Source organism: Ruditapes philippinarum, unplaced genomic scaffold, assembly GCF_026571515.1.
Source record: "Ruditapes philippinarum isolate M1 unplaced genomic scaffold, ASM2657151v2 ctg2825_1_1_1_1, whole genome shotgun sequence".
NCBI lineage: Eukaryota > Metazoa > Mollusca > Bivalvia > Venerida > Veneridae > Ruditapes > Ruditapes philippinarum.
Window position 1 is genome coordinate 27,189 of NW_026858547.1, and position 22,546 is coordinate 49,734.

Here is a 22,546-nt window from a genome sequence, read left to right on the forward strand (position 1 = left end):
ATCAAGAGCAAATAAAGAATGATTTCCATTTAGGGGAATAAAAATGACCGTCAACACCAGGTGACTGCTTGTTACAGGTGTCCATAAGGCCAGATTAGACTGTACTTGTCAGGAGATGTAGTTCTTATGTACCATTTAATTTCTGTAGCAATGAAAATTTATATTTTGAAAATTATTTTAAAAATATTATTAGTCTTTAATCTGCTGAATTTGTGTATTAACCTTTCTATGCAAGAATCCATTAGAAAATTTAGCATCAAAATACAAAAAATTAACTACCAACAGTATAGAGCCTAGTTAGACTGGCTGAGACTGCAAGGTGTACAGATTGGCCTGGCTGTATACTGGTGTTAGAGGCTAATTACTTTTGGTTGCAACAGGTTTAGGCTTAATCTTGTGATGAAGAAACTTCTGGGCAGGGTGGTTAATGTTATTGACTTGGAATCACTTTTTCCTCGTCACTTTGGTTTAAAACCTCAACAAGATAATGATAGAATATGACCTTAATAGGTTGATATGATTTGAAATCCAAGGAAAAAAATGTATCAATGATATAGTTATGAAAGATTTTAGTTATTTCGTAGTCTGTGACTAGAAAAAACAGTTTCTTAAAAATTTTATACATTTTTATATGTTTAAGTGGACTGTTGATAATAATTGGTAGTTGAATTTTGCAGTATTTTTTAAAAATGTAATTTAAACATTTATAGAGCTAAAGATACCAGACGGTAATATTTTATATTAAGTTATGACTTGTCTGGTTTGAATCCCCATCTCCTCCTTCACCTGATTGTGTTATATTTCACACAAGTAAATAACAAAACTATTGATTTGATAAAGCCCTATTAGAAGCATGAAATTTGATTGATATGGTCTTGTTAAAAGAAAAATTTGTAAAGATGTATAGTCAAATTGATCTTATTATTCATATACATGTAATATTTTATTTTGTTAAGATTAAGATTAGCTCAGATAAGTCTGAGTTTCAAGAGTCATATGCTCCAGTAACTTGGCAGTGTAAAATTGTGGCTTTCTGCCCATAGAAACAAAATTTGAGTCAAATGACCTTTAATCATTATGTATGTTGGTATTAACTGAAATAAAAATTAAACAAAGATTGTATTGTCAAAAAAGCTTTCACTCCTACCCTAACCTTTTCTTAATTGTTAAAATTTTGACTAATTAAACACACTATAACACAGTAAGAAATATTGAATGCCAGACACTGAAATAAAGGATTAACCAAGTTGATAATTATTTTTAAAGAGGAAAAGTAAAGACTATCAAACTGTAAGTATATTTACTTGAATTGAGCACAAAGTTGAATTGTTTTGCAGTTTATAAAATGGTGGAGAGGTAGATGACAAAGTTGTTTGTTTTTCTTCAAGTTTGATACACTTAAATCTTATTTTACCATATACATGTGATATCTTGGAGAGATTTTAAAAAAATGCCCATATTTCGACCCTGATCCCGATTTCTGATATTAGAGATTAAATTCCTGATATTTGTCTCTCAGTAAAAAAATGTCAACGTAGAAAATCTAAACTCAGCACATGTATATAAAGTAAACCTTATATTGATAATTTGATTGGCCCATTTTAGTTGTCACATGTATGTTTCCATCTTTATCATGACATCATTTCCTGTTATTTTGATAAGCAGTCATGCTCATGTACTGATGGAGATATAATGGCCAAATTTTTATATGATATCAAATTTTTTTAGGGGTTCATGTTGGTGTGGCTTTTTCATTGATCATGAATTAAAAAAAAAATTGTTGTTTTCTTTTTTAAACAGAAATGTGTTAGAACACATTTTTCAAAACATATTCTTAGTTAGAAGCTATCTGATTGAAATTAGCTTTTAAATAACACTGCAATAAAATGTTAGATGAGTAGAAACTTTAGTCAGATTTCGATTTTCTTAAAACTTGTTGTTAAGAACTTTTAAACTTTAAAAGTTATGCTGTTTTCCTTTTTATCCCTCATTTTCCAACATTTGTTTTGGCATAATGTTAGACTCAACAAATGCATATAAAATTAACAGTTTTCACCTGCAATTTGATTTATTTTGTTATTGATTGTTCAATTTTGCACAAGCCTGTTGATCATGCTTTGTTCCTATTTGCACTTTAACTAATACAATACTTGGATAGTGTCCGCTGTACATAGAATTTAATGTATTATGTAATTTTAATTAAATTTTATTACAAAATGAGATACCTTCAGCCTAAATGATACTAGAAGTTATTGTCATCTGTGACCTATTGGTTAAGGTCGTTGACTTCACACCCCTGTGGGTTCCAATCCTAACAGAGACTTTGTTCTTTCATGTGAGGATGCTATCCAGCTGGTTTACAGAACATTAGTGGTTCTACTTAGGTGCCTGCTCCAGCCATTTTGGGTTCCAATCCAAACAGAGACTTTGGATTCTTTGAAGTGAGGAAGCTATCCAGCTGGCTTACAGAACATTAGTGGTTCTATTCAGGTGTCCGTTTGTGCCTAAAATAATGCACAGAAGGGTACCAGAGGTTTTTCTCTTCCAGTAAAGCTGGAAAGTCGCCATAATCACCTATACTGTGTTGGTATGATGTAAAAAAATAATAATACATGTAATTCTAGAAGATTGCTTCCTGCAAAGGTAATTTTAGTAACTTATCTATTATCATTAATCCATACACTGCTAAATTTGTATAATGGACACGTCCTGCTTTGAATTTGGACTTGTCCATTAGTAATATGAGGAATTCTGATAACAACAGGCTAAAATTAAGCAGCCAAAATTATAGAGCGGGCCAGACTTTTGTGCAGTATAAAAGGTATCAAGCGACCCTTTTTTAATTTTGAAATTTAATGATATGTGTTGTTTTTTTAAATTTTAGAAATTTTTGCAAAAATTTTTAAAAAAAAACATTTTTAAAAAACCCTTTTAAACAGTCCAAAATTATAGAGTCTGGCCTTAGTTTTAAAAAAATTTTTATTTATTGTGGGGAAAATTTAAGACTAAGTTTTCACTTACCATGTTACATATGAGGAAACCTTGTAAGACTCGAACCCATTATCCCTAAATTGAAAGGCAGACACCTTAACCACTAGGCCACCGTTCCAACTAGCAAACAACCTTATGAATGGTTTTATTATCACATCTTTTGCTTTGTCAAGAATGATAATAGAAAACATTGTCATTTTAAAGTGAACAAAACTGTTTTAAATTTCCTTGTAGAAAGTGAAGGTGACCTTGATATACCTACAGACAGGATAGAGGTGGGACGATCTCAAGAAGTACAGAAGAAAATTAAACAAGCACAACTCAAGATGCTTGAATCCAACAAGAAAATTAGGGATCTAGCTATAAATATAAAGTAAGTGATACCATTGTTTAAAGCTTGGGATTTCAACCCTTACACTGCTGGAACCAAAAGTGTTCAGCCTTTGTCTCCAGTAATAGAGCCAGGCCAGCCATGCAACTTGACCAGGCTCTACACTGTTGACAGACTAACTTCAAATTTTCATCTTAATATCCCTAAAATTGATAATGGATAGTCCCGAAAATGGAAGCTGGCCAAGTCCATTTTACAAATTTAGCAGGTTAAGGGTTAAATAACAACATCTTATATTGATATATCTGATTATATGTTTTCATGAAATTATAATTAGTTTTGACGTATTAAATTTTTATCACACAAACTGTATGACAAGAATAATAGAATACTCTAGCATTAAAGAGAATGTGGCAAAGCCAGTATTCTTAAATGTGCTTTTGCTAGTTTAAACTTGAACATGATTGTAGAAATTTGATCAATGAGTAATGTTTCTTAGAGTTGAAACTATAAACATTTTGATATTTGGAAATTGCATATAATGTCAGAAGGAATTGTGCCTTATTTTATTTCAGATTGAAAGAACAACTGATCAGAGAGTTGGTGAAAACTGGTAAAGATGCTGAGCAAATGAATAAGCACTATGCTGGGAAAGTTGCTGCACTTGAAAAGGTAGGTCAGATTAATACCTTATGTAGCCTTTAGAGTTTGTACGGCATGTGTGCATCAAGTATTAAGGGTTACAGTACTTTAAAGTCAATTTTACACCAGTATTGGCATTGAGTCTATGCAAGAAAATTTTCTGGATTATTCCTTAATTTTTTACTTTCTTACACCTAAAATACACCTTTTTTGACACTGAACTGCAAAACTGGAAACAGAAAGACTTGAATCATGATTGTCAAAATTTTTTAAACATTAAACTTTCATGTAGTTCATTGCACTGCTTGTAAAAATAGTTGACTTAAATAATTCAAAGATCAAATGGTTAAGGTTTGGAATATTGAACACATTTGAATTTTTATGCCCCCACAGAGTGAGAGCATATAGCGTTGCACTTGTCCGTCCGAGTGTCCGTCATTCCGTACGTCCGTCCGTCTGTCTGTACGTCCCGAAATCTTGTGAACGCAACTCCTCTTAAACCGGATGGCAGATTTTGCTTAAACTTCCAGGGATGAACAACCTTAATGTGTAGATGGTAGTAAAGGAAGGAATTTTTGCTGCGACCAAATTTAACAGAATTATGGCCCTTTGTTGATTTTTTCACTGTAAAGTATGTAGAAATTTTGTGAACGCAACTCCTCTTAAACCGGATGGCAGATTTTGCTTAAACTTCCAGGGATGAATAACCTTAATGTGTAGATGGTAGTAAAGGAAGGAATTGTTGCTGCCACCAAATTTAACAGAATTATGGCCCTTTGTTGATTTTTTCACTATAATATACTATGTAGAAATTTTGTGAACGCAACTCCTCTTTAACCGGATGGCAGATTTTGCTTAAACTTCCAGGGATGAACAACCTTAATGTGTAGATGATAGTTAAGGAAGGAATTTTTGCTGCGACCAAATTTAAGAGAATTATGGCCCTTTGTTGATTTTTTCACTATATACTATGTAGAAATTTTGTGAACGCAACTCCTCTTAAACCGGATGGCAGATTTTGCTTAAACTTCCAGGGATGAATAACCTTAATGTGTAGATGGTAGTAAAGGAAGGAATTTTTGCTGCGACCAAATTTTACAGAATTATGGCCCTTTGTTTGATTTTTTCACTATATACTATGTAGAAATTTTGTGAACGCAACTCCTCTTAAACCGGATGGCAGATTTTGCTTAAACTTCCAGGGATGAACAACCTTAATGTGTAGATGATAGTAAAGGAAGGAATTTTTGCTGCCACCAAATTTAATAGAATTATGGCCCTTTGTTGATTTTTTCACTATTTACAATGTAGAAATTTTGTGAAGGCAACTCCTCTTAAACCGGATGGCAGATTTTGCTTAAACTTCCAGGGATGAACAACCTTAATGTGTAGATGGTAGTAAAGGAAGGAATTTTTGCTGCGACCAAATTTTACAGAATTATGGCCCTTTGTTGATTTTTAGTTTTCAACTTGTGGCACATGTAGTCCAAAAAATATTTGACCTAGAGTCATAAGATTGACAGAACAGTAACTGTTGCGTGTGGGGGCATCCGTGTCCTATGGACACATTTCTAGTTATCTTAAAGTTAATAAAAAATGAACATTTAATAATTATTTTATTGACTCAACCACCCATGACTTATACAGTGTGATCTGTGATCTCCCTTCAAGCTGCCTAATTTTATATGGTAAAGTAAGACTTTACCTGCTTTTGGTATTGTTCTTATTCTATGCCAGTTTAGCTCATTTGGGAGAGCATCAGTGCTCAGGCCAGATTAATTTTTTTTATAATTGAAGTTGGACCTTGGGTGTTGTTATCTTTTTTTTCAGTAATCATGTAGTAAGTAGTTGTTCACTTGCAGAGAAATTGGTAATGACTGGTTACATGTAGTTATCTTGGAAAACTGGTTAGTTTGATTGACCTCCAAGATTTGATGAAAACATGTTAAAATCTACATAAAAAAGAAAATTGCTTTTTCAGGAGAAAGAAGTGGTCAAACAGGAATTATCAGAGACTCAGAAAATGTTGGCTGGTATTGAGGCAAAGGAACATCAAGAAACTGTAGAGAAAGAGAAATTATTGAGGTATATATCTTCTAACAAATGATTTAATATAACCAACTGACATGGAAAATTTTTGCTTGTAATTTTTTGACCTTTTGATATATATTCATACCTTTAATGTTTTAGCGAAATTAATGCATTTTTTGATTCAGGGCACTTATGTCCTTCTCCACCTGTAAAGCTAGAAAGTCACCATATGACCATTACAATGTCAGTGTGTCTTCAAACCCGACAACAACAACAACAACAAACAAAAAAGGAAAAAATCTTTAATGTGAGAATGCTATTTAGCTAGCTTACCATACATAGGTGGTTCTACTCAGGTGCCAGTTTGTGCCTGAAATAATGCATGCCGGAGGGGGGGGGGGGGGTTGTTCCTCAATCAGTAAAGCTAGAAAGTCACCATATGAGTGTCTAAATGTTGGTATGATAAAAACCTGACAAGATTTGTAGTATATTTATATGTTAGTGATCATTTTAGTGAGTACAAGAAGAAAGTAGAAGCTGCAAAGGCCAAGATGACTGTCTTACAGAGAAAACAGAAAGAAACAGAGAAAGTGGCCAATATGTCCAATCAAAATGATAAAAAGTAAGAAATTTTATAACATGATGAAGATGTTTTTAAGAATATAACAAAAGGTATGACCAAAATGTCTTCATATTTAATTTCCTAAAAAGAAGAGAAGGGGATCACGAATTTTTCTTACTAGAAAAACACTTTATTAGAATGATACAATGTTGAAATATGTGTTATGGAAGTATGTAGTAATGGAAATGTTATTAAGAGGTAAAATCAGGCACAGCTTTTATATTATTTTGGTACAAAACTGCACTATACATCACAAAGGTTTTTGTCATTGCAACAATTTCTATATTTCCTTTGATCAGCCTTTCTTTGATTTCTGTTGTGCTTCAATGTTTGGGGGGGGGGGGGTCTAATTTTCATAAATCTTCAACAGATTGATGGTCAAGGTGCAGATTTAATATTTTAATTGCTTCTCTTGTTACATGAAAAAGGCATCTAAATATATATACAAGTGCCAAATTTCATTGGCTAATTGCATATTGTAATAAAATCTATATTGTTCCTATTACACCATATTATACCTTATATATGTATGTATGTTTGAAAATAAAAGTGTTTGTCTCGTTATTGTTTAAGAATATCAGATTTGGAGTTAGCTGTAGACAGAATGAAACAACAACAGGAAAACTTACAGAAACGTCTGAAGGATGAGTCAGATAGAAAAGTAAAACTTGAGGTATGAAGTAAACAGAGAAAATTGATTAATACTACATGAAATAAAACATTTTTGAACTAAAGGAGTCACTTAAATGATGTTTACAGTGATCTGTACTTTATTTCCACTTATTTTCATGCTTCTTAAAAAAACAAAACAAAAAAAAACAAGATTTGAACCATTAAGTGACTTTTTACACATAACATATTCAAGATTTAAGGTAATAATTTTCTCAAATGATTTTACAACAGAGGCAAAACAATTATGTGACTGATATATATACATGATATAAATGACTTTTCCATACTTGTACTCCGAGCTTTGCTTTATAGATATCACATATGATGTAAAGACACTAGACACCGATTATAGATGACATTCTGTTTAGTACAATGTTTTTCTCCACTATCTATTTAAAGTGTAGAAATAGGTGGTAACATAAGCACAAAAGGTGTACATATTAGTAAAAAATCAAGAACACAATTTAGTTACATGCCTTATGCAATAGGACTGAATTAGTTGGACAATGTATGAAAAAATATATTAAATTAAGGTGATATTTTAACTGCATTTGCCTTATAATATGAATAAATGAAACACTTTGACTTATAGAGAGAGATGCAGAAAGAATTACAGAGGGTGACAGAATTAGAAATTAAAAATGAACAGCAACAGAAATTATTGAGACGTAAAAATGAGGAGATCGCCTCTGCTAAAAGAAGATTGAGAAATGGCAGCGGAAGTGTGCTGCCTCCAATAAATGGGTTAGTGAATGTTTCAAGTTAAAGAAATTTAGGAAATACTCTTTTTCTTCGGTAACATGTACCTATTACAATGTCATGTGACAGTATTTCTATGATTTAAATATTTATCTTTGTTTAAATTTAAGTGATAAACCTATCATTTTTTTGATGACCATTTGTGCTCTGATGTTCTTTATAGAAAGATATTGTTTTTCTGACGCCATGATAATATTAATCTTTTAAGGTTAAGAAGTTCATTTAATGTTTGATATGGTCAGTATTAGTGTTGGGTATCGGACTCAAAAATCACTATCAATAATCGGACCACCACAATCGATTGTCTGCCGATAGTATAATCGATTTTCGCACTTATTATTGACTTATTTTCTTTTAAGGTACCAATCCTTGTATGTATTTTTTATACAGTAGTGACCACATTTTGAGAATAAATAAACTCTTGTCTCCAAGATTAAAGTATGATTTGCTCTTTGAATTCAAAACAAACAACACAAATACCTAATACTACTTTGTGACAGTCAATTATTGTATAATACAACTTAATGGCAGTCAATATTTATTATTAGTACTAGTCAACAGATCACAATATAAATGAGTAATATTGTAGATCACTCATTGAACTACAGTAGATAATTATATATAAGTTTATAATGTTATGTTATTACACACTTTAATTTTCTAAAGTAGTATTAACCATGATAAATAGGTTTTGAATACAAAAAAGACTTAAGGATCGCCTGGAATTAAAGAGATTCAGTCGGGACATTTCTATTTGTCTGCGTGTAAAAAAGTTACGCCCTAAGCAGTTCATGCGGTGGTAGAACATTAAAATAATTGATTTTTAAAAAGGACTATCGATAGTTGCCGATTTTGCGGTGGTCCGATTAGTTATCGATTTTCAGAGACAATCGGGACAACACTAGTCAGTATGACACAAAGCAATTTCGTTGGTTGATATCAATCCATATACTGTATATAATTTGCATGTTTTCATTGAAATTTGACTGTCATTGCTTTTTAAAAGGATTTCAAGATAAGGAACTGAAAATTTGACCAGGCAACAGTATAGCGTGGAATCAGACTGCATTAAGATGTAGGCAGGCCTGGTTCTACAAGGGTTGATGTTAATTGTAATAATTTTGTTGCAGGGACGAGCAAGATAAAATTGAAGAGCAGAAGAAATGGCTCGACTCGGAGATTGAGAAAATGGTACAACAACGACAAGAAGTAGAACACTTACATGAGGTATTATTTTTTTGATGCATTATATATCCTCAATATTCTGAGTTCTGGTTATAATTATTGGGAATAATGACTGTTGAGTTAATTGACCCTTGCCCTATTCTATACTGAAACAAATAAGAAACTTTCTCCAAGTTTGAATGTAGATATGTTAGTACAGTTTTTTCAATCCTTTTGAAACTCGATTTTTACGTTGAATAAACATATCGGGCTTTTATACGGGGATTAGCTGACCGATTTTGCAAACAAAATGAGTTTTACAAGCTACTACATGTATATAAGTGTGTACATCTAAGTGGTACCCTTGAACAACTGGCACATACTTTGCGAAAGTTTCTTTTCTTAGGTTCAGTATATATCAGTTATGGTTTATCCCTGCTTTGAAATTTAAACAGTCCAGTTAAATTTTAAGAAATTTCAATAACTGTTAACAGAACACTCAAATTGAGCTAGCAACAGTATAGAGCCTGGTCAGACTGTATGGTATTGCAGGCTAGCATGGCTCTATACTGATGGCATATGCAAATATTTTTTGTTTCCATCAAGTGAGGGGTTTATTGTTGAAATTGTAGATATTTGTTTAATTTATTTCTTGATACTTGTTCATTAACTGTTTGAAATATGGGAATGTCCATACTGTGTCTGATTGTGACATTTTATATTTATAGGAGTTAAGAAAGAGGGAAGAAATGATAGCTAAGAAAGAAGCCTTGTTGTCAGAAAGGAGTGAGTTAGAGATGAAAAAACTCCGATCTAGTCAAGTTGTTAATAAGGTGAGGAATTTATGAGGAATTTCTTGTTACTTTTGAACAAAAAGATATGAATCTCTCTTAGAATATTAGAATAAGAACACAATTTTTTCTTAAGATTGTTGCAAGATTCTTTACAATAATAAAGCATGTGACTTTCTGAATATAAAAGATACATGATTATTTCTAAGATAAAGACAATAAAAAATTTGACAAAGAAACATGCTACATGTGTCTGTATATGTGGTTAAAGAGTTATCTGTTGACTCGCTTTTTCACTTATTTTTGAAAATAACTCAAGAGTGTGTACCAAGAAAAGGTAGCAATGTTATTGTGGTGCGGGGCATTGTAATATAGATTAAATTGTATTGTGAAATTTTGCTGATATATATGTTATAGTTGATAGCATGGCCATGTCATAAAAGTGTCAGTCAACTTGTGATGTAAGGATCACTAACCATGTGGTTTTAATTAAACCCTGTCCGGGTCAAGTCATTTTTTCCTTGAGCAAGAAACTACACTCGTTACTCAATACTTGTTGGTTCTAGGTGTATTTATAAGCTTAATGCTTCTTACACAAACTAAAATAAATTCTGTATTAACTAAATATTGCCCAGGTATGAGTGAATTACTTACAAGTAGTAAAGTGTATAATATACCATTCTGTTTCAGAGTTTGTTGTCAGTATCAAGTAAGTTAGATATGGTGGAAAGGAAATTAGAGGAGAAGTCAAGAGAACTTTCACAGACACCAGATCTCCGTGGAGAATCACTGAAGGAAGATATAGAAAAATTACACCACACGAGAGATAAACTTCAGAAACAGAGATCGTTGTTAGATGAGAAATTACACGGTGGTAGTTTATTGTCAGGAAGTGAGGAGAGAAGGTAAGGTTCATTGTTAGTAGTTAACAGAAGGAAATTTGTTTAAGCTATATATTGTACAGTATGTTTATGTTTGTCTAACAACATGAATGTGTCCCGCAATGTTTCTTTACAATTTACATCCTGATTTTAAGGAAAAGCAAAAGGAAGGCAGTGCAAATTTTGCTATTTTTCAATAGTTACAGTTCATTTCTTTTTAAACAACTAAGATATGACCTTTATAGTGTTTGCGCAAGGCAAAACCCATCCCAACAAAAAAAAAAAAAAAATAAAATGTATGCAAGTTCACAACCACTGAATGTATTTGATTGAAACACTATACATGTCTTTATAGAGTCGTACTTTCATGTTACTTACCTAGACCTATAAGTCTTTGATTATAACTATATTTTATCCCTCTTTTTTTAAAATTCAACATTACCTTTGTTTTAACATTAAGTTTTGAGAATTACCAATCTATATACTTAATAAAAGCACCGAAAATAGTTCTTTTAATACTGCAAGTCTTGTGTCAAGTTTATTTAAAAAAGAAATAAATAAAATCTTAAAAAGTAGAGGGTTGAAACCCACACAGCAAACAATTTTGAGAAAACTTGTCTGACGCTTGACCACTTGGACATGGCGCCACTTTTTTTCAAACATTTGATATTTGTATTTCAGATTAATAGAATTAGATGAAGGTATTGAGGCATTAGATGCTGCCATAGAATATAGATCTGACACTATACGCAGTAAACAACTAGAGGTGCGACATTCTCAGGCACTGGCTCAGGTGATTATAACCTTAGATAAAATAATAAAAATTGGGTTATTGATTTGATTTTTAGAAAGTGTAATTTTCTGAATTATACATGTATTCAGAATACCAAAAACTGTCAAGATTCTTAATTTTTTGTTGTTAAATTTATAACTTTTACATAATCTATGTATATGATTATGGGACATAAAATTGTTTTTGCTATAAAAGAAATTGATATATACCTTGGTTAGATTTGAAAAAAAGGGATGACAAAGTTTTTGAAAACTATGATTAATTAAAAAAAAATCTTTTATATTTAGGTGAGCTGATTTTGGAATAAATGATAAAAACATTTCATACTGAAGATCATTTTGTTGACATCATAAACTTTACAAGGCTTATGTTATATTTCATAGTGAAGAAATTTGTTTACATAATAAACTATACAAGGCTTATGTTATACATTGTATTTCAGAGTGAAGAAAATTCTGTTAACATTAATCTATACAAGCAATATGTTATATTTCAGAGTGAAGATAATTTTGTTGACATAATAAACTATACAAGCAATATGTTATATTTTAGAGTGACGATAATTTTGTTGACATCATAAACTATACAAGGCTTATGTTATATTTCAGAGTGAAGATAATTTTGTCAACAGAATGAATTCGTTGTCACCACAAGATCTTAAAACACTTCTTGCCAAATATTTTGAGAAGGTTGTCAACCTAAGAGAACAAGAAAGGAAATACAGTTTACAGTCTAGTGAAATGGAGGTGTGTTTTACTTTACACTGCTTTAAAGATTGGAATTTTTAATCTTCTGCAGTCACATGTAGTCCTGTCTGTCCATGTCTATATTGTGTTGACTGTCCAATGGAACTTTCCTCTACATATATGTTTTAAATCTTGATAAAAACTTTCTTCGTAGAACGGGTTAAAAAAAGGCCACAATTTATCACCTTAAACAGGAACAGATTTACTCCTATTTTGATAGGATTGCACTGAGGTGATAATTTTTTTATTATTGTGCAATTATATTGAATATTAAGTGTGTAATTTTGATTATTAAGTACATGTATTAGTATTGATTCTCCAATGAAATATAAATGAATGCATAGCATACTATTGTATGTATAGGTAAAAAAAATGTTTGTACAGAATATAACATCTTATTTTTATCCATGATGCATATAATGGTTACATTGGACTCCTGTGCATGATACAGTGAAATTTGAGAAAACCGGACGCTGAGAAAATCGGAACTCTCTAAATACCGGACGAATAATTTAGTCCCAAATTTTCCCTTCTTTAAACTATTGTATTAAACACTGACAATACCGGAATCTGTAAAAACCGAATATCGGACGGTTGAAAGGGGACTACAAAGTCCATTATATAGACAATTAGCCTGACAATACCGGACGACGAAGGTGTGAATAACCTTGTGTACTTATCAATTGGTTGTGTCTAATACGCTAACTGAGCGGTAGCGGAACAATGATTATCTGATTAGTTAATTATATCTCTTTTTACAGTTTGATTCATTGTAAGGTATAGATGTTACCGTTTTATATAAATGCCAAAATCCACGAGAAATTGATAATTTAAAATCAGTATGAATGAAAAATATAATATCATTATACTGCATTGCTTTTTGTATATTCATTTCCCAAAATGACAACGCAACGGAAACGACATTTATCAGCGCTAAGTTCTATTCCATGGCTCAAAAGAATTCGACAAGAGCTGTCTATAAGTGACAAATTTAAATTAGTTAAAGACAGTGAAACTTTGCCGAGACCTACTTTAAAAATCTTTGTCTGACAAATATGGTATAGGCAATATTTACAATTGGAGCATTATTATAAACAAACAAAGCAAACTATGTTCGTTAAATCATCATCCATTTCCCAAATGTAAACATATGCGGGTGTAATCGGACTTTATCGTTATGAGGTAACTACTGTTCGTTTAAATCCAAAATTTTATTGTATTTATATGCAATAATGGGACAAAAACAATTAAAACATATTGTATAGTATTTTTATCATTTCTTTATTAAGCAATATACTTACTCATGATCATGAAAATGCAAATATACGTTCAGCATCCTTTGTAAGTTATTGCTCGGTTTATAAGATCCTGAATAGCTGAAGGGGACATTGAGAATACCGGACCGCTGAGAAAACCGGACAAAACCCTCGGTCCGAAAGCCGTCCGGTTTTCTCAACTTTCACTGTAATAGTAAATATCACGTAAATAGACTTGCACAATTATATATTTACGAAGTAGTATTGAATATACATTTAGTATCATTAAGTGCATTACTGAATTCAAAATTTATAGATCACCTTTTGGCATATAATAACCTTTAAGGATATGAATGGTGACATTTCCGGGGTCTGTACTCTTAGTGCCTGAAATGGACTCTCGTTAAGCATAGATTACACACAAACATATACAGAATATTATATTGTTGTTACAGGTAAAGCTAGATGAGCAGGAGAGGTTGATACGAGAGTTAGAGAGTACAATACAGAGATCTGCTGTAGAGATAGATCGTAAACTCATGTCACAACAGAAAGAATACGAGCAGAAAATACAGTTATTGATGCATCAACTGATGGAGAATGGAAGCAACTCGAGCAATAATGTTATCAATGGGCATGATCCAATGATTGAACAGAGGTAAGATTGTTATATCGTTCAGTGCTAGCGGTGGTTATAACAATTCTATGCCACCAGTATTTCTTTTTTATTGCACATTCAGACATACAAATTTCACGGACAAGTTACACAAAGCATTTTAATGTAGACAACAACAGTGAAATATGTACATTGTATAAGTTTACAAATATTTCTTACCATTGTATAAAATTTTCAATATTAAATATAAAAAACAGGTAACTATATTAACGATCTTACAATAATTTGGACCAGTAATATCTATGTCATCAATATTGAGTCAGGGCAATTTATACATCTAACAAGACTATACATGTATATACTCTTTATAAATCTTATAAGTGTGTAAGTCTAAATAGTTTATCAATATTGGCCCGATCATGCTGATTTTATTTTGATAAATACTTAAACATGGCATGATATACTCATTTGATTGCTGTCCGTAGAAGTTAAACAAATTGTTGATTTTTGTAAGCAAAAAAATTGTTTGGAGTAGTTTAAAATAAATAAACTTTTAATTGGCAGAATTGTTTTGCCAGTTTACCTGCCAGCTATATTGACAATGCCATGTTTGTTCTCGAAATCGTAAAATTTATCAAATCAATATTGGTTTTCCAGAGGTTCGAATTAGAAACCGCATCACTTTCAAAATTGAAACCTCGCTGATGATAGGCTATTTGAAAGGTCACTAGAAGGTGACCTCCTATTGGTGCCAGTCAGATCCTAATGCATAGTGTTATTTAATAGCTGATTTTTTATCAGATTGATAGTGTATGATAGGTCATTTATATGTTATTTTGCAGGGTAACTCAGCTGGAGAAAGATTTATATTATTATAAGAAAACAAGTAGAGAATTAAAGAAGAGGCTCAGAGAGTATGTTTCCAGTGGTACTATACCTGCTCAAGGTAAATCTTGTATAGAAATCATTGTTAAGCTTTCAAATATAATAATAACTTGTTATAAGATTTGAAGTGAGAATATAATTTTTTGAGAATTTTGGTAATGGTTATGTTTTAGAAACTCTTCTAAAGAAGTTGTGCATTTATTCACCTTTGGTGAATTTGTGCTCAACATATAAATTATACAATTGACAATATTTATAGATTTTCCGTGGTTCACTTTTATTACTGATAATTTTTGCATAGTGAAATATAAAATTGAACACAATAATGGCAAAATGTAAAGTTGTTTTGAGTTTTACTTGTGCACTCACAATTTACTCTTGGATGGAAATAATGTCACTTTAATAATATATTTTCTGTTGTTTTTTTTATTATAAGATATTGATTTTATAATATTTTTGATAAATCAGAGATGGATTTACGAGCTTCTGTACAGAGTAACATGGATGTTGGAGATAGTCAAAATAATCACCACGGAAACAGTCATTCACAGAATAGAGAGTCACATTCTGCAAGGTATCCTTTATTCTTTATATCTCATTATCTATATCTACATCAAGTCATAAGAGAAGTAAACATATTTAGAAGACATTCGTTTTTCTACTCAAGCGCCTGTTTGTGCCTGAAGTTATGCATGGAGGGGCGCCTCGGGTCTTCCTCCACAAGTAAAGCTAGACAGTTGCAATATAACTGTTACTATGTTGGTGAGATATGAAATTATTTAGTTAAACCAATGTGATGTAAAAACATCTTATTTCTCTCGGAAAATCAATGTACAGTGGGCTTCAATTACAATTAAACAATCTATATAAGTTTACATGCAATATTTTTTTTATATGTTTTTTTCCAATCATTATATTGAATTTTTACAGTTTTACATCATCATTGTTTTAATTTTCTAGTCCTTAAAAGTCATTGATCCTAATATGTTTAGTGTTGTAGATTGAAAACTGCTTAAGCTGGTATTAGGGGACATGAGAGATGTTGCCCTTTACATTATCTCTGAAGAACAGACTCGATCAAATTGAGTCTGCAATTTCCAACTAAAAGTTTTTTGTTTTTATTGCTCTAGTGCAATTTTTCATTTCCAAATTCTTTTACATTTCATAAGTTGTTTGAAATTATAGACAAATGATCATTTGCTATAGATTAAAGGAATATAGTAATTAATTAATTAACTATTTCTTAGATCTCGTGATAACCGGATAACTGTAGATAGGTTACACGAAGATGTTAATAGATTGACGAGATCGAAGGAAGATGGGTACCGGCCAAGTTCTGGTAAAGCAGGGCACCATCTTCCATCCAACATAACACCGGTGAAGATTTCACGGAAAGATCTGAGACTCATGTCGGAGGAAGAGATTAAGATGAGAAAATCTAATTTAAAAGATAGCCATGCAGAACAGCAGACTCCACATGGTAATATAATAGTATATTTGAATTAATTTATCTTTAAAGGCCCATTATGCCTCAGAAATGCTATCATTTTTATTTCTCAAAAACCTTCTATTTTTAGTATCCAGATACAGTTTAAAAATTGTTTACTCATTTGCCATATACATGTAGATGAACTGTTTTTGTATTTACTTTACAGATTCCTTAGACCCTGGAGGGAAGAACCCATGGGGCTGAGAGTACAGTATTGTGTAACATAGTGACTAATCAGGGTGTAATATTTATTATATACATAGAGTTTTCACTTGCTCTTTTATGTGGATTTTATTATATAGAGAGGCTAGTCCTTAAAACTGATCAGAGAGAAGATACATTCCAGGTTTATGTGAATTGTAATTGTTGATGTTTGTCTATTCTTGTTGCTGAATATAATGTTCATCACAGTGCAGTAAAGAGTTCATTCCTGGTAAATTCAAAAGGAGTTAAGCTGTTACTGCTCTCAGTTAACAGTATATTGTCTTGGTTGTTGAGGTCGACACACCATCATATTGGCAATAACACCACCGACTATGGTTGTGGACGGTAGTTCTAGGTGATATAGGTATCGCCATAAGATGTATTTGGTATAATCAGTAGTGTAGAAGTGGTGGAATTTCAGTTTCGAGAAAGTGTCCATTACCATGATTTGATATATAAGAAATTTGTAAAAAAAAAATTTTGCAAAATCTTTGACCACTATTTAGATGTATGAAACAACCTGTTTTTTTTTCTCTTTAAAACTCTTGACCACCATACAAATATATGAAGCAGCCTTTTTACAAGGGTAAATTAAATAAATGATTTTTTCTGAAGCGAATAAAAGAAATATGCCAGTAATAAAGAATGTTATCCTACAAGAGTAAAGATATGATATGATAGTGTTCACTGCCACAGAAAGCATTAAACCAAAAAGCCTACTGCAAAAATCATGCTCATTACCATATCATCTGTAAGATACTCATTTGTAACATGATAAACTTAAAGGGACTCCACTGAGGTTTTTTTTTTGAATGAATGGACCAAAAATATTTTTTTCAAGATTTTTGTGGTCTGGAGATATAAATCGTGTGCAAAATTTCATTTTCTCACTCTGCTTCCCAGAGATAATCGATTTTATGTCGCAAATTGACCTCAAAATGAAAAGCATTGCCACACTTTTCACTAAATCGACTTAAAGCCCGTATAAAAAAATTGATAATAAATTTAGTACCAAGTACATTTACAAATTATCTATTACATAGATTTTCATTTGAAGAGTACCATTTAAATAGTGAAAGTATTTCAAATTTTACGCTTTAAGGCTATTAGACTTCAGTTGAGTTCCTATAACCTATTTTACTGCTGAAATGTCAAAATTGCCATGATCTTGAAAACCATAAGGGGCCTGATGTCCCATTGTGTAAGTTTTGTCTGTGTTAAAATGATCTTTGTCATACATATCAATATTCTATTGTTGTGCTGATATCATTGAAATATTGTAATATTTTTGTTGACTGTATTCGGACATTTTATCATGGAAGAATTATTTTTTTCCTGAAGAAAGTCAAATTTTCTGTTAAACGAATCTCTCCTTGTGACTGAATTTTACTTTTGTCATGTAATAGAATTGACATGTAGAGATAAAATGATTGTTTTCGCTAAAAATTAGCAACTTCCCATTGTTCTGTAATGACATTTATTTTTCAAATATAACATTACATGTTTTACTTCCTTTGTAAAAATTAAAGTATTTTAAGCTCAACTATTTAAAATCTACTTATTGTTGCATTGACATTAGCAAAATGTGACATTTCAATAACAGTTGAACTTATTGCCTGGAAAAATGCACACCAGTCTTTAGGATGTTACTTTCCAGGAAGCATAACTGCTGCAGTGTTATTTTACTAAATTACTCCCCCTTCATTAACTGCATTGATTTTGTTTAACTATCAAGGTTTGAAAATGTCCAAGGGTATTGTCCATTTAATGAGTGGTATTCTTTTACAATTTACCTGTTCCTGCCATATAAAAATTCAGTTCTTTTACTACTATACATGAATTTATCATGTATTTTTGAGATTAAACATCTAAGCCAGGTGTTTTCGTGTTATCACTGCCTCTAAAATTAAACGTTCCGCAGTTACATATATCACAAAGTTTTAACATTATTTGATGTACATATTCAAGTCTTAATTATGATGATAATGTTGATGAAACAAAGGGTTTCATGGTAAAAAAAAGAAAACAACAAACGATAACTGTCATAAAATGTGTAGGAATCTCAAAAACCATCCATTCTTAAAACCGTCCCGTCTTACTGTGATATTTGTATCTTAATTTATTTCTCTATTTGAGTTTACGGTAAATACATAAATATATATATATATATATATATGCATGTCAGAAAAATGTATATTCAGTGTATATTTTATGGAATAATAGTCCTGTTTGAATGTATTGACGATGTTATAAGAAATGTATGTAATATGTGTAATGAAGCTTGATGTACATAACCATATGGTCTTTATTAATAATCATGTTTTAACCCATAACCTGCTGGAGCCAAAAGTGATCAACCTTTGCCACCTGAGTATAGATCCAGGCCAGCCTGCACTTCCATTTAGTCTGACCAGGCTCTATACTGTTGGCTGATTAACTTCAAATTTTCATCCTGATATCACCGATATTGATGATTGATTGTTCCAAAAACGTAAGCTTGACAAGTCCATTTTAGAGATTCAGCAGGTTAAGGGTTAAGGTATTGCTGTTTGCTCTCTGCTATTTGTTAAGAATCTAGATATTTTCTGAAGTAATGTAGGTCTGCAATTCTTCCTTTTATAAGTTGTAATCTATATTCAAACAGGACACGCAACTTCATTTGTTTTTAAAAAGATTTTCTTAGATTTGTTTTAGAAATGTATGGATCTATGCCATTTTTTCTTGCAAAAGAAAATCAAACTTAAATGATTTTAAGCTTGTTAGGATTATTCGAATTTGTTAAAGAAATGTTATTGTGTAATTTCTGTTATAGATTTATATGGTAATCTTGCATAATTTAGGGGGTATAGGGGCTTTAAGATTTAATGGTAAAGGCCACTGATTTCCATTGGATAAAGTATCAATGTTCTGGGATCCAATCTTATTAGTTACCAGTCACAATACATTCATATCTGCAAAGTTAATGGAAGTTCATTTGTATTTCTATTCTATTTCTATTCTGGTGCCCACTAATTAGTATTCTTGAAGTAATGCTCAAAGGGTGTAATATAAGGACAGTATCCACTCCCAACATTTTTAGCAGGACATTTACCATATTACACAATGGGTTTTGTTTTAATATTCAATAAAAAGAACGTACATGTATAAGAAAGTCCAAATTCTTAATAGAAAAAAATAATTGTGTCACAATCTTGATGCATTGACAATAATAAGTCTATTTTTGACAAGAAAGAATAATACTGCCTTGTTCAGACTTTTTTCCACAAATAAGTGCAATTAATAGTGGTAAACTTGAAGTTCATTGTGATTTTCTCTATCTGTCTGTTTTAGTGCTACCATTATGTGTTCATTATCATATACTTGTTAACATTTTAATATCAACACTTTAAATGTATACATATCACATCACTCTTCAAGGAATATAAACCAGTGTATACTTTGTGTTGTACATGTATTATAATACAATAATAGTGTGTCTGAAATTTAATTGAACACTCACAAATGCATCAGTCATTTGTAACCCCAGCCCCTTTCCTCCGGGACAGTTTGGGTGTAAATGAGCTTTGATTTTGCAGAGTCATAGGGAGGGTTGTTTATATACCATTGGGGAGAGGGTGTTTAGTTGGGATTTTTACCATCTAACAGTCCCAGCAACTTGGAGTCTTTAATGTCGGTTTGATAATGGAAAGGTCAAAGTCTGGGCTATTCTTAGATGTAAGGGACGAAGATTACAACTGATTGGTGCATAAGTTACAGTGGTTTTATCATATTTAGTCATTTACTTTTAGATTTTATACAAAAATCTAGCCATCCAGGAATTGTTTGAGCTTGATAAATAGCAAATTTTGAAATTCTCAAAATTTAATTTCTTACACTAATATTAAATGCAGCTCTTTTTAACTGTTCTAAATTATTTTATATCACAGTTTAAGCAACTGTTCAGAAATTTCAAACAATATATTGACACAAATTTATCACCACTGACACTCCTTTTTGGTGGTGATCTCAGTACAAGTTAAATGATTTAAAAACTTCATGAGGTGTTAGAAGTGTAACTGTTACCAGACAGTTTCGATATATACATGTATATATAGATAAAAAAACTGGTTATAAATATCCATTAGTTCTAACAAAACCTATTTTGCCATTGTTAAGAATTACATTGTTGTTAGTAGTTTATATATACAATTATTATTTTTGATGGAAGGTAGATGTTTTCACCAATTTCTCATTTTTGTTGAACCACATTTTATTGCTGTAAATTGAACTGTGAATTATTTTATGATAGTATTTGCTAGTGATTTATTTTGCAGGACACTTGCTGAATAAAGATTCAATCATATATAGTGTTTGTTCTATAGAGTCTGTTTCTGACATCATACAGTGAGCAATGAGGATCCCTGATTGTTGGATATCTGTCATAAACCAATTTAACTCTATCTATCATACCAATAGTCAAATATTGATGAAAAGTTTTGACATGGATGTTCATATCACTAAGTCCTAAGATACAATGTACTTTTTAAACCATTCCAGTCATAGAACATGACAACAGAAATGATCCACATTGGTAAAATATATCCTAAAATTTATTGTTCAAACCCTTCAAATTGTATAAAATTGGTTGCCATGGAAACAGAAATTATCCACATTGATAAAATCTTTTGTCAGGAAGTGCTTAAATAGTTCTACAAACCATTCCAAATGTAGAGCATCTGTTGCCATGGCAACAGAAAGGAGTAACTTTGAAATTCTCTCCTCCGGAACGGGAAGGCCTAGACTACGATACTTGGCATGGACATTAACCTTTGGACCGCTACCAAGGTATTTCAAATGGTAAAAATTTACATAATTCATATTGGTCACATGATTTCACTGGAGTATGAAAGACTTTAACGAATCCGAACTCACAAGGCATTTGGCAAGTAACCAATATGAATTAAAATTGACCTTAGGGCTTTTAACAACAATTTAACTTGCATAAATATAATATATGAATTAATTGTAACTTCTTTTGAATTGAACATAAACTTTATGGTCGCGCGTATTAGTATTTAGGTAAAAGCAAACTACAAATGTTGCATTTTTGCTTGGTCTTCATCTAGTCTCTATCAACTGCCTTCTTTGCTGGCATATTGGACACTGACTGATTTTAAAAGAATATCATGAAATGCCAAGCCTTTACCGCCCGGCGCCCACGCGGCGACCTCCAATCCATTTATAAATCGCGCAGACGTCATCCTGACATCGAGCAGCGACTTCCCGGTTTTTAAATGCTGTTTGTAACATCAATTCGGCAAAAAATCGTCCGGCGACAGTTTCATTCATGACCATACAAGGTATCAGATTTAAAATCGCCCGGCGTTCGCGAAATCGTCAATGCCGCTGATGTTGTAAAATTCGTGGCGTTTTATTTGTGACCTAGGCATTAGTTGATACTTCTTACGAATGTGTACTTGTCTATTTGTATGTTATCAATTAGTGACTTTTTAGTGATCATTTTCAGTATGTATGTTTGGATCGTAAGTATTAAACAATACTAAGTACCACGCGAATCACAAAAGTAAAGACCTATTTGAGTCAATATTAATTTATAGTCGGTAAGTTCTATAGATAGATAAATTGTTTATTATAGTGACATGTGTTATACATACAAAAATGATATAATTTCAA

General features: G+C 31.7%; 1 protein-coding gene across 1 annotated transcript in view; it reads left to right on the forward strand.

Annotated features, from left to right (window-relative positions):
* Positions 1 to 20,981, forward strand: part of LOC132753557 (kinesin-like protein KIF27) — a 44,675-nt gene extending 23,694 nt beyond the window's left edge. The window contains exons 21-37 of the mRNA XM_060744037.1: positions 2,625 to 2,643; positions 3,165 to 3,364; positions 3,898 to 3,994; positions 5,946 to 6,049; positions 6,510 to 6,617; positions 7,191 to 7,290; positions 7,882 to 8,033; positions 9,179 to 9,275; positions 9,941 to 10,045; positions 10,694 to 10,908; positions 11,566 to 11,677; positions 12,286 to 12,423; positions 14,135 to 14,337; positions 15,138 to 15,241; positions 15,649 to 15,754; positions 16,428 to 16,660; positions 16,836 to 20,981. Of these exons, the coding sequence (XP_060600020.1) occupies positions 2,625 to 2,643; positions 3,165 to 3,364; positions 3,898 to 3,994; positions 5,946 to 6,049; positions 6,510 to 6,617; positions 7,191 to 7,290; positions 7,882 to 8,033; positions 9,179 to 9,275; positions 9,941 to 10,045; positions 10,694 to 10,908; positions 11,566 to 11,677; positions 12,286 to 12,423; positions 14,135 to 14,337; positions 15,138 to 15,241; positions 15,649 to 15,754; positions 16,428 to 16,660; positions 16,836 to 16,873 (2,131 nt within the window). The 3' untranslated portion in view covers positions 16,874 to 20,981. The remainder of the gene's footprint in view (positions 1 to 2,624; positions 2,644 to 3,164; positions 3,365 to 3,897; positions 3,995 to 5,945; positions 6,050 to 6,509; positions 6,618 to 7,190; positions 7,291 to 7,881; positions 8,034 to 9,178; positions 9,276 to 9,940; positions 10,046 to 10,693; positions 10,909 to 11,565; positions 11,678 to 12,285; positions 12,424 to 14,134; positions 14,338 to 15,137; positions 15,242 to 15,648; positions 15,755 to 16,427; positions 16,661 to 16,835) is intronic.
* Positions 20,982 to 22,546: the final 1,565 nt, after the last annotated feature.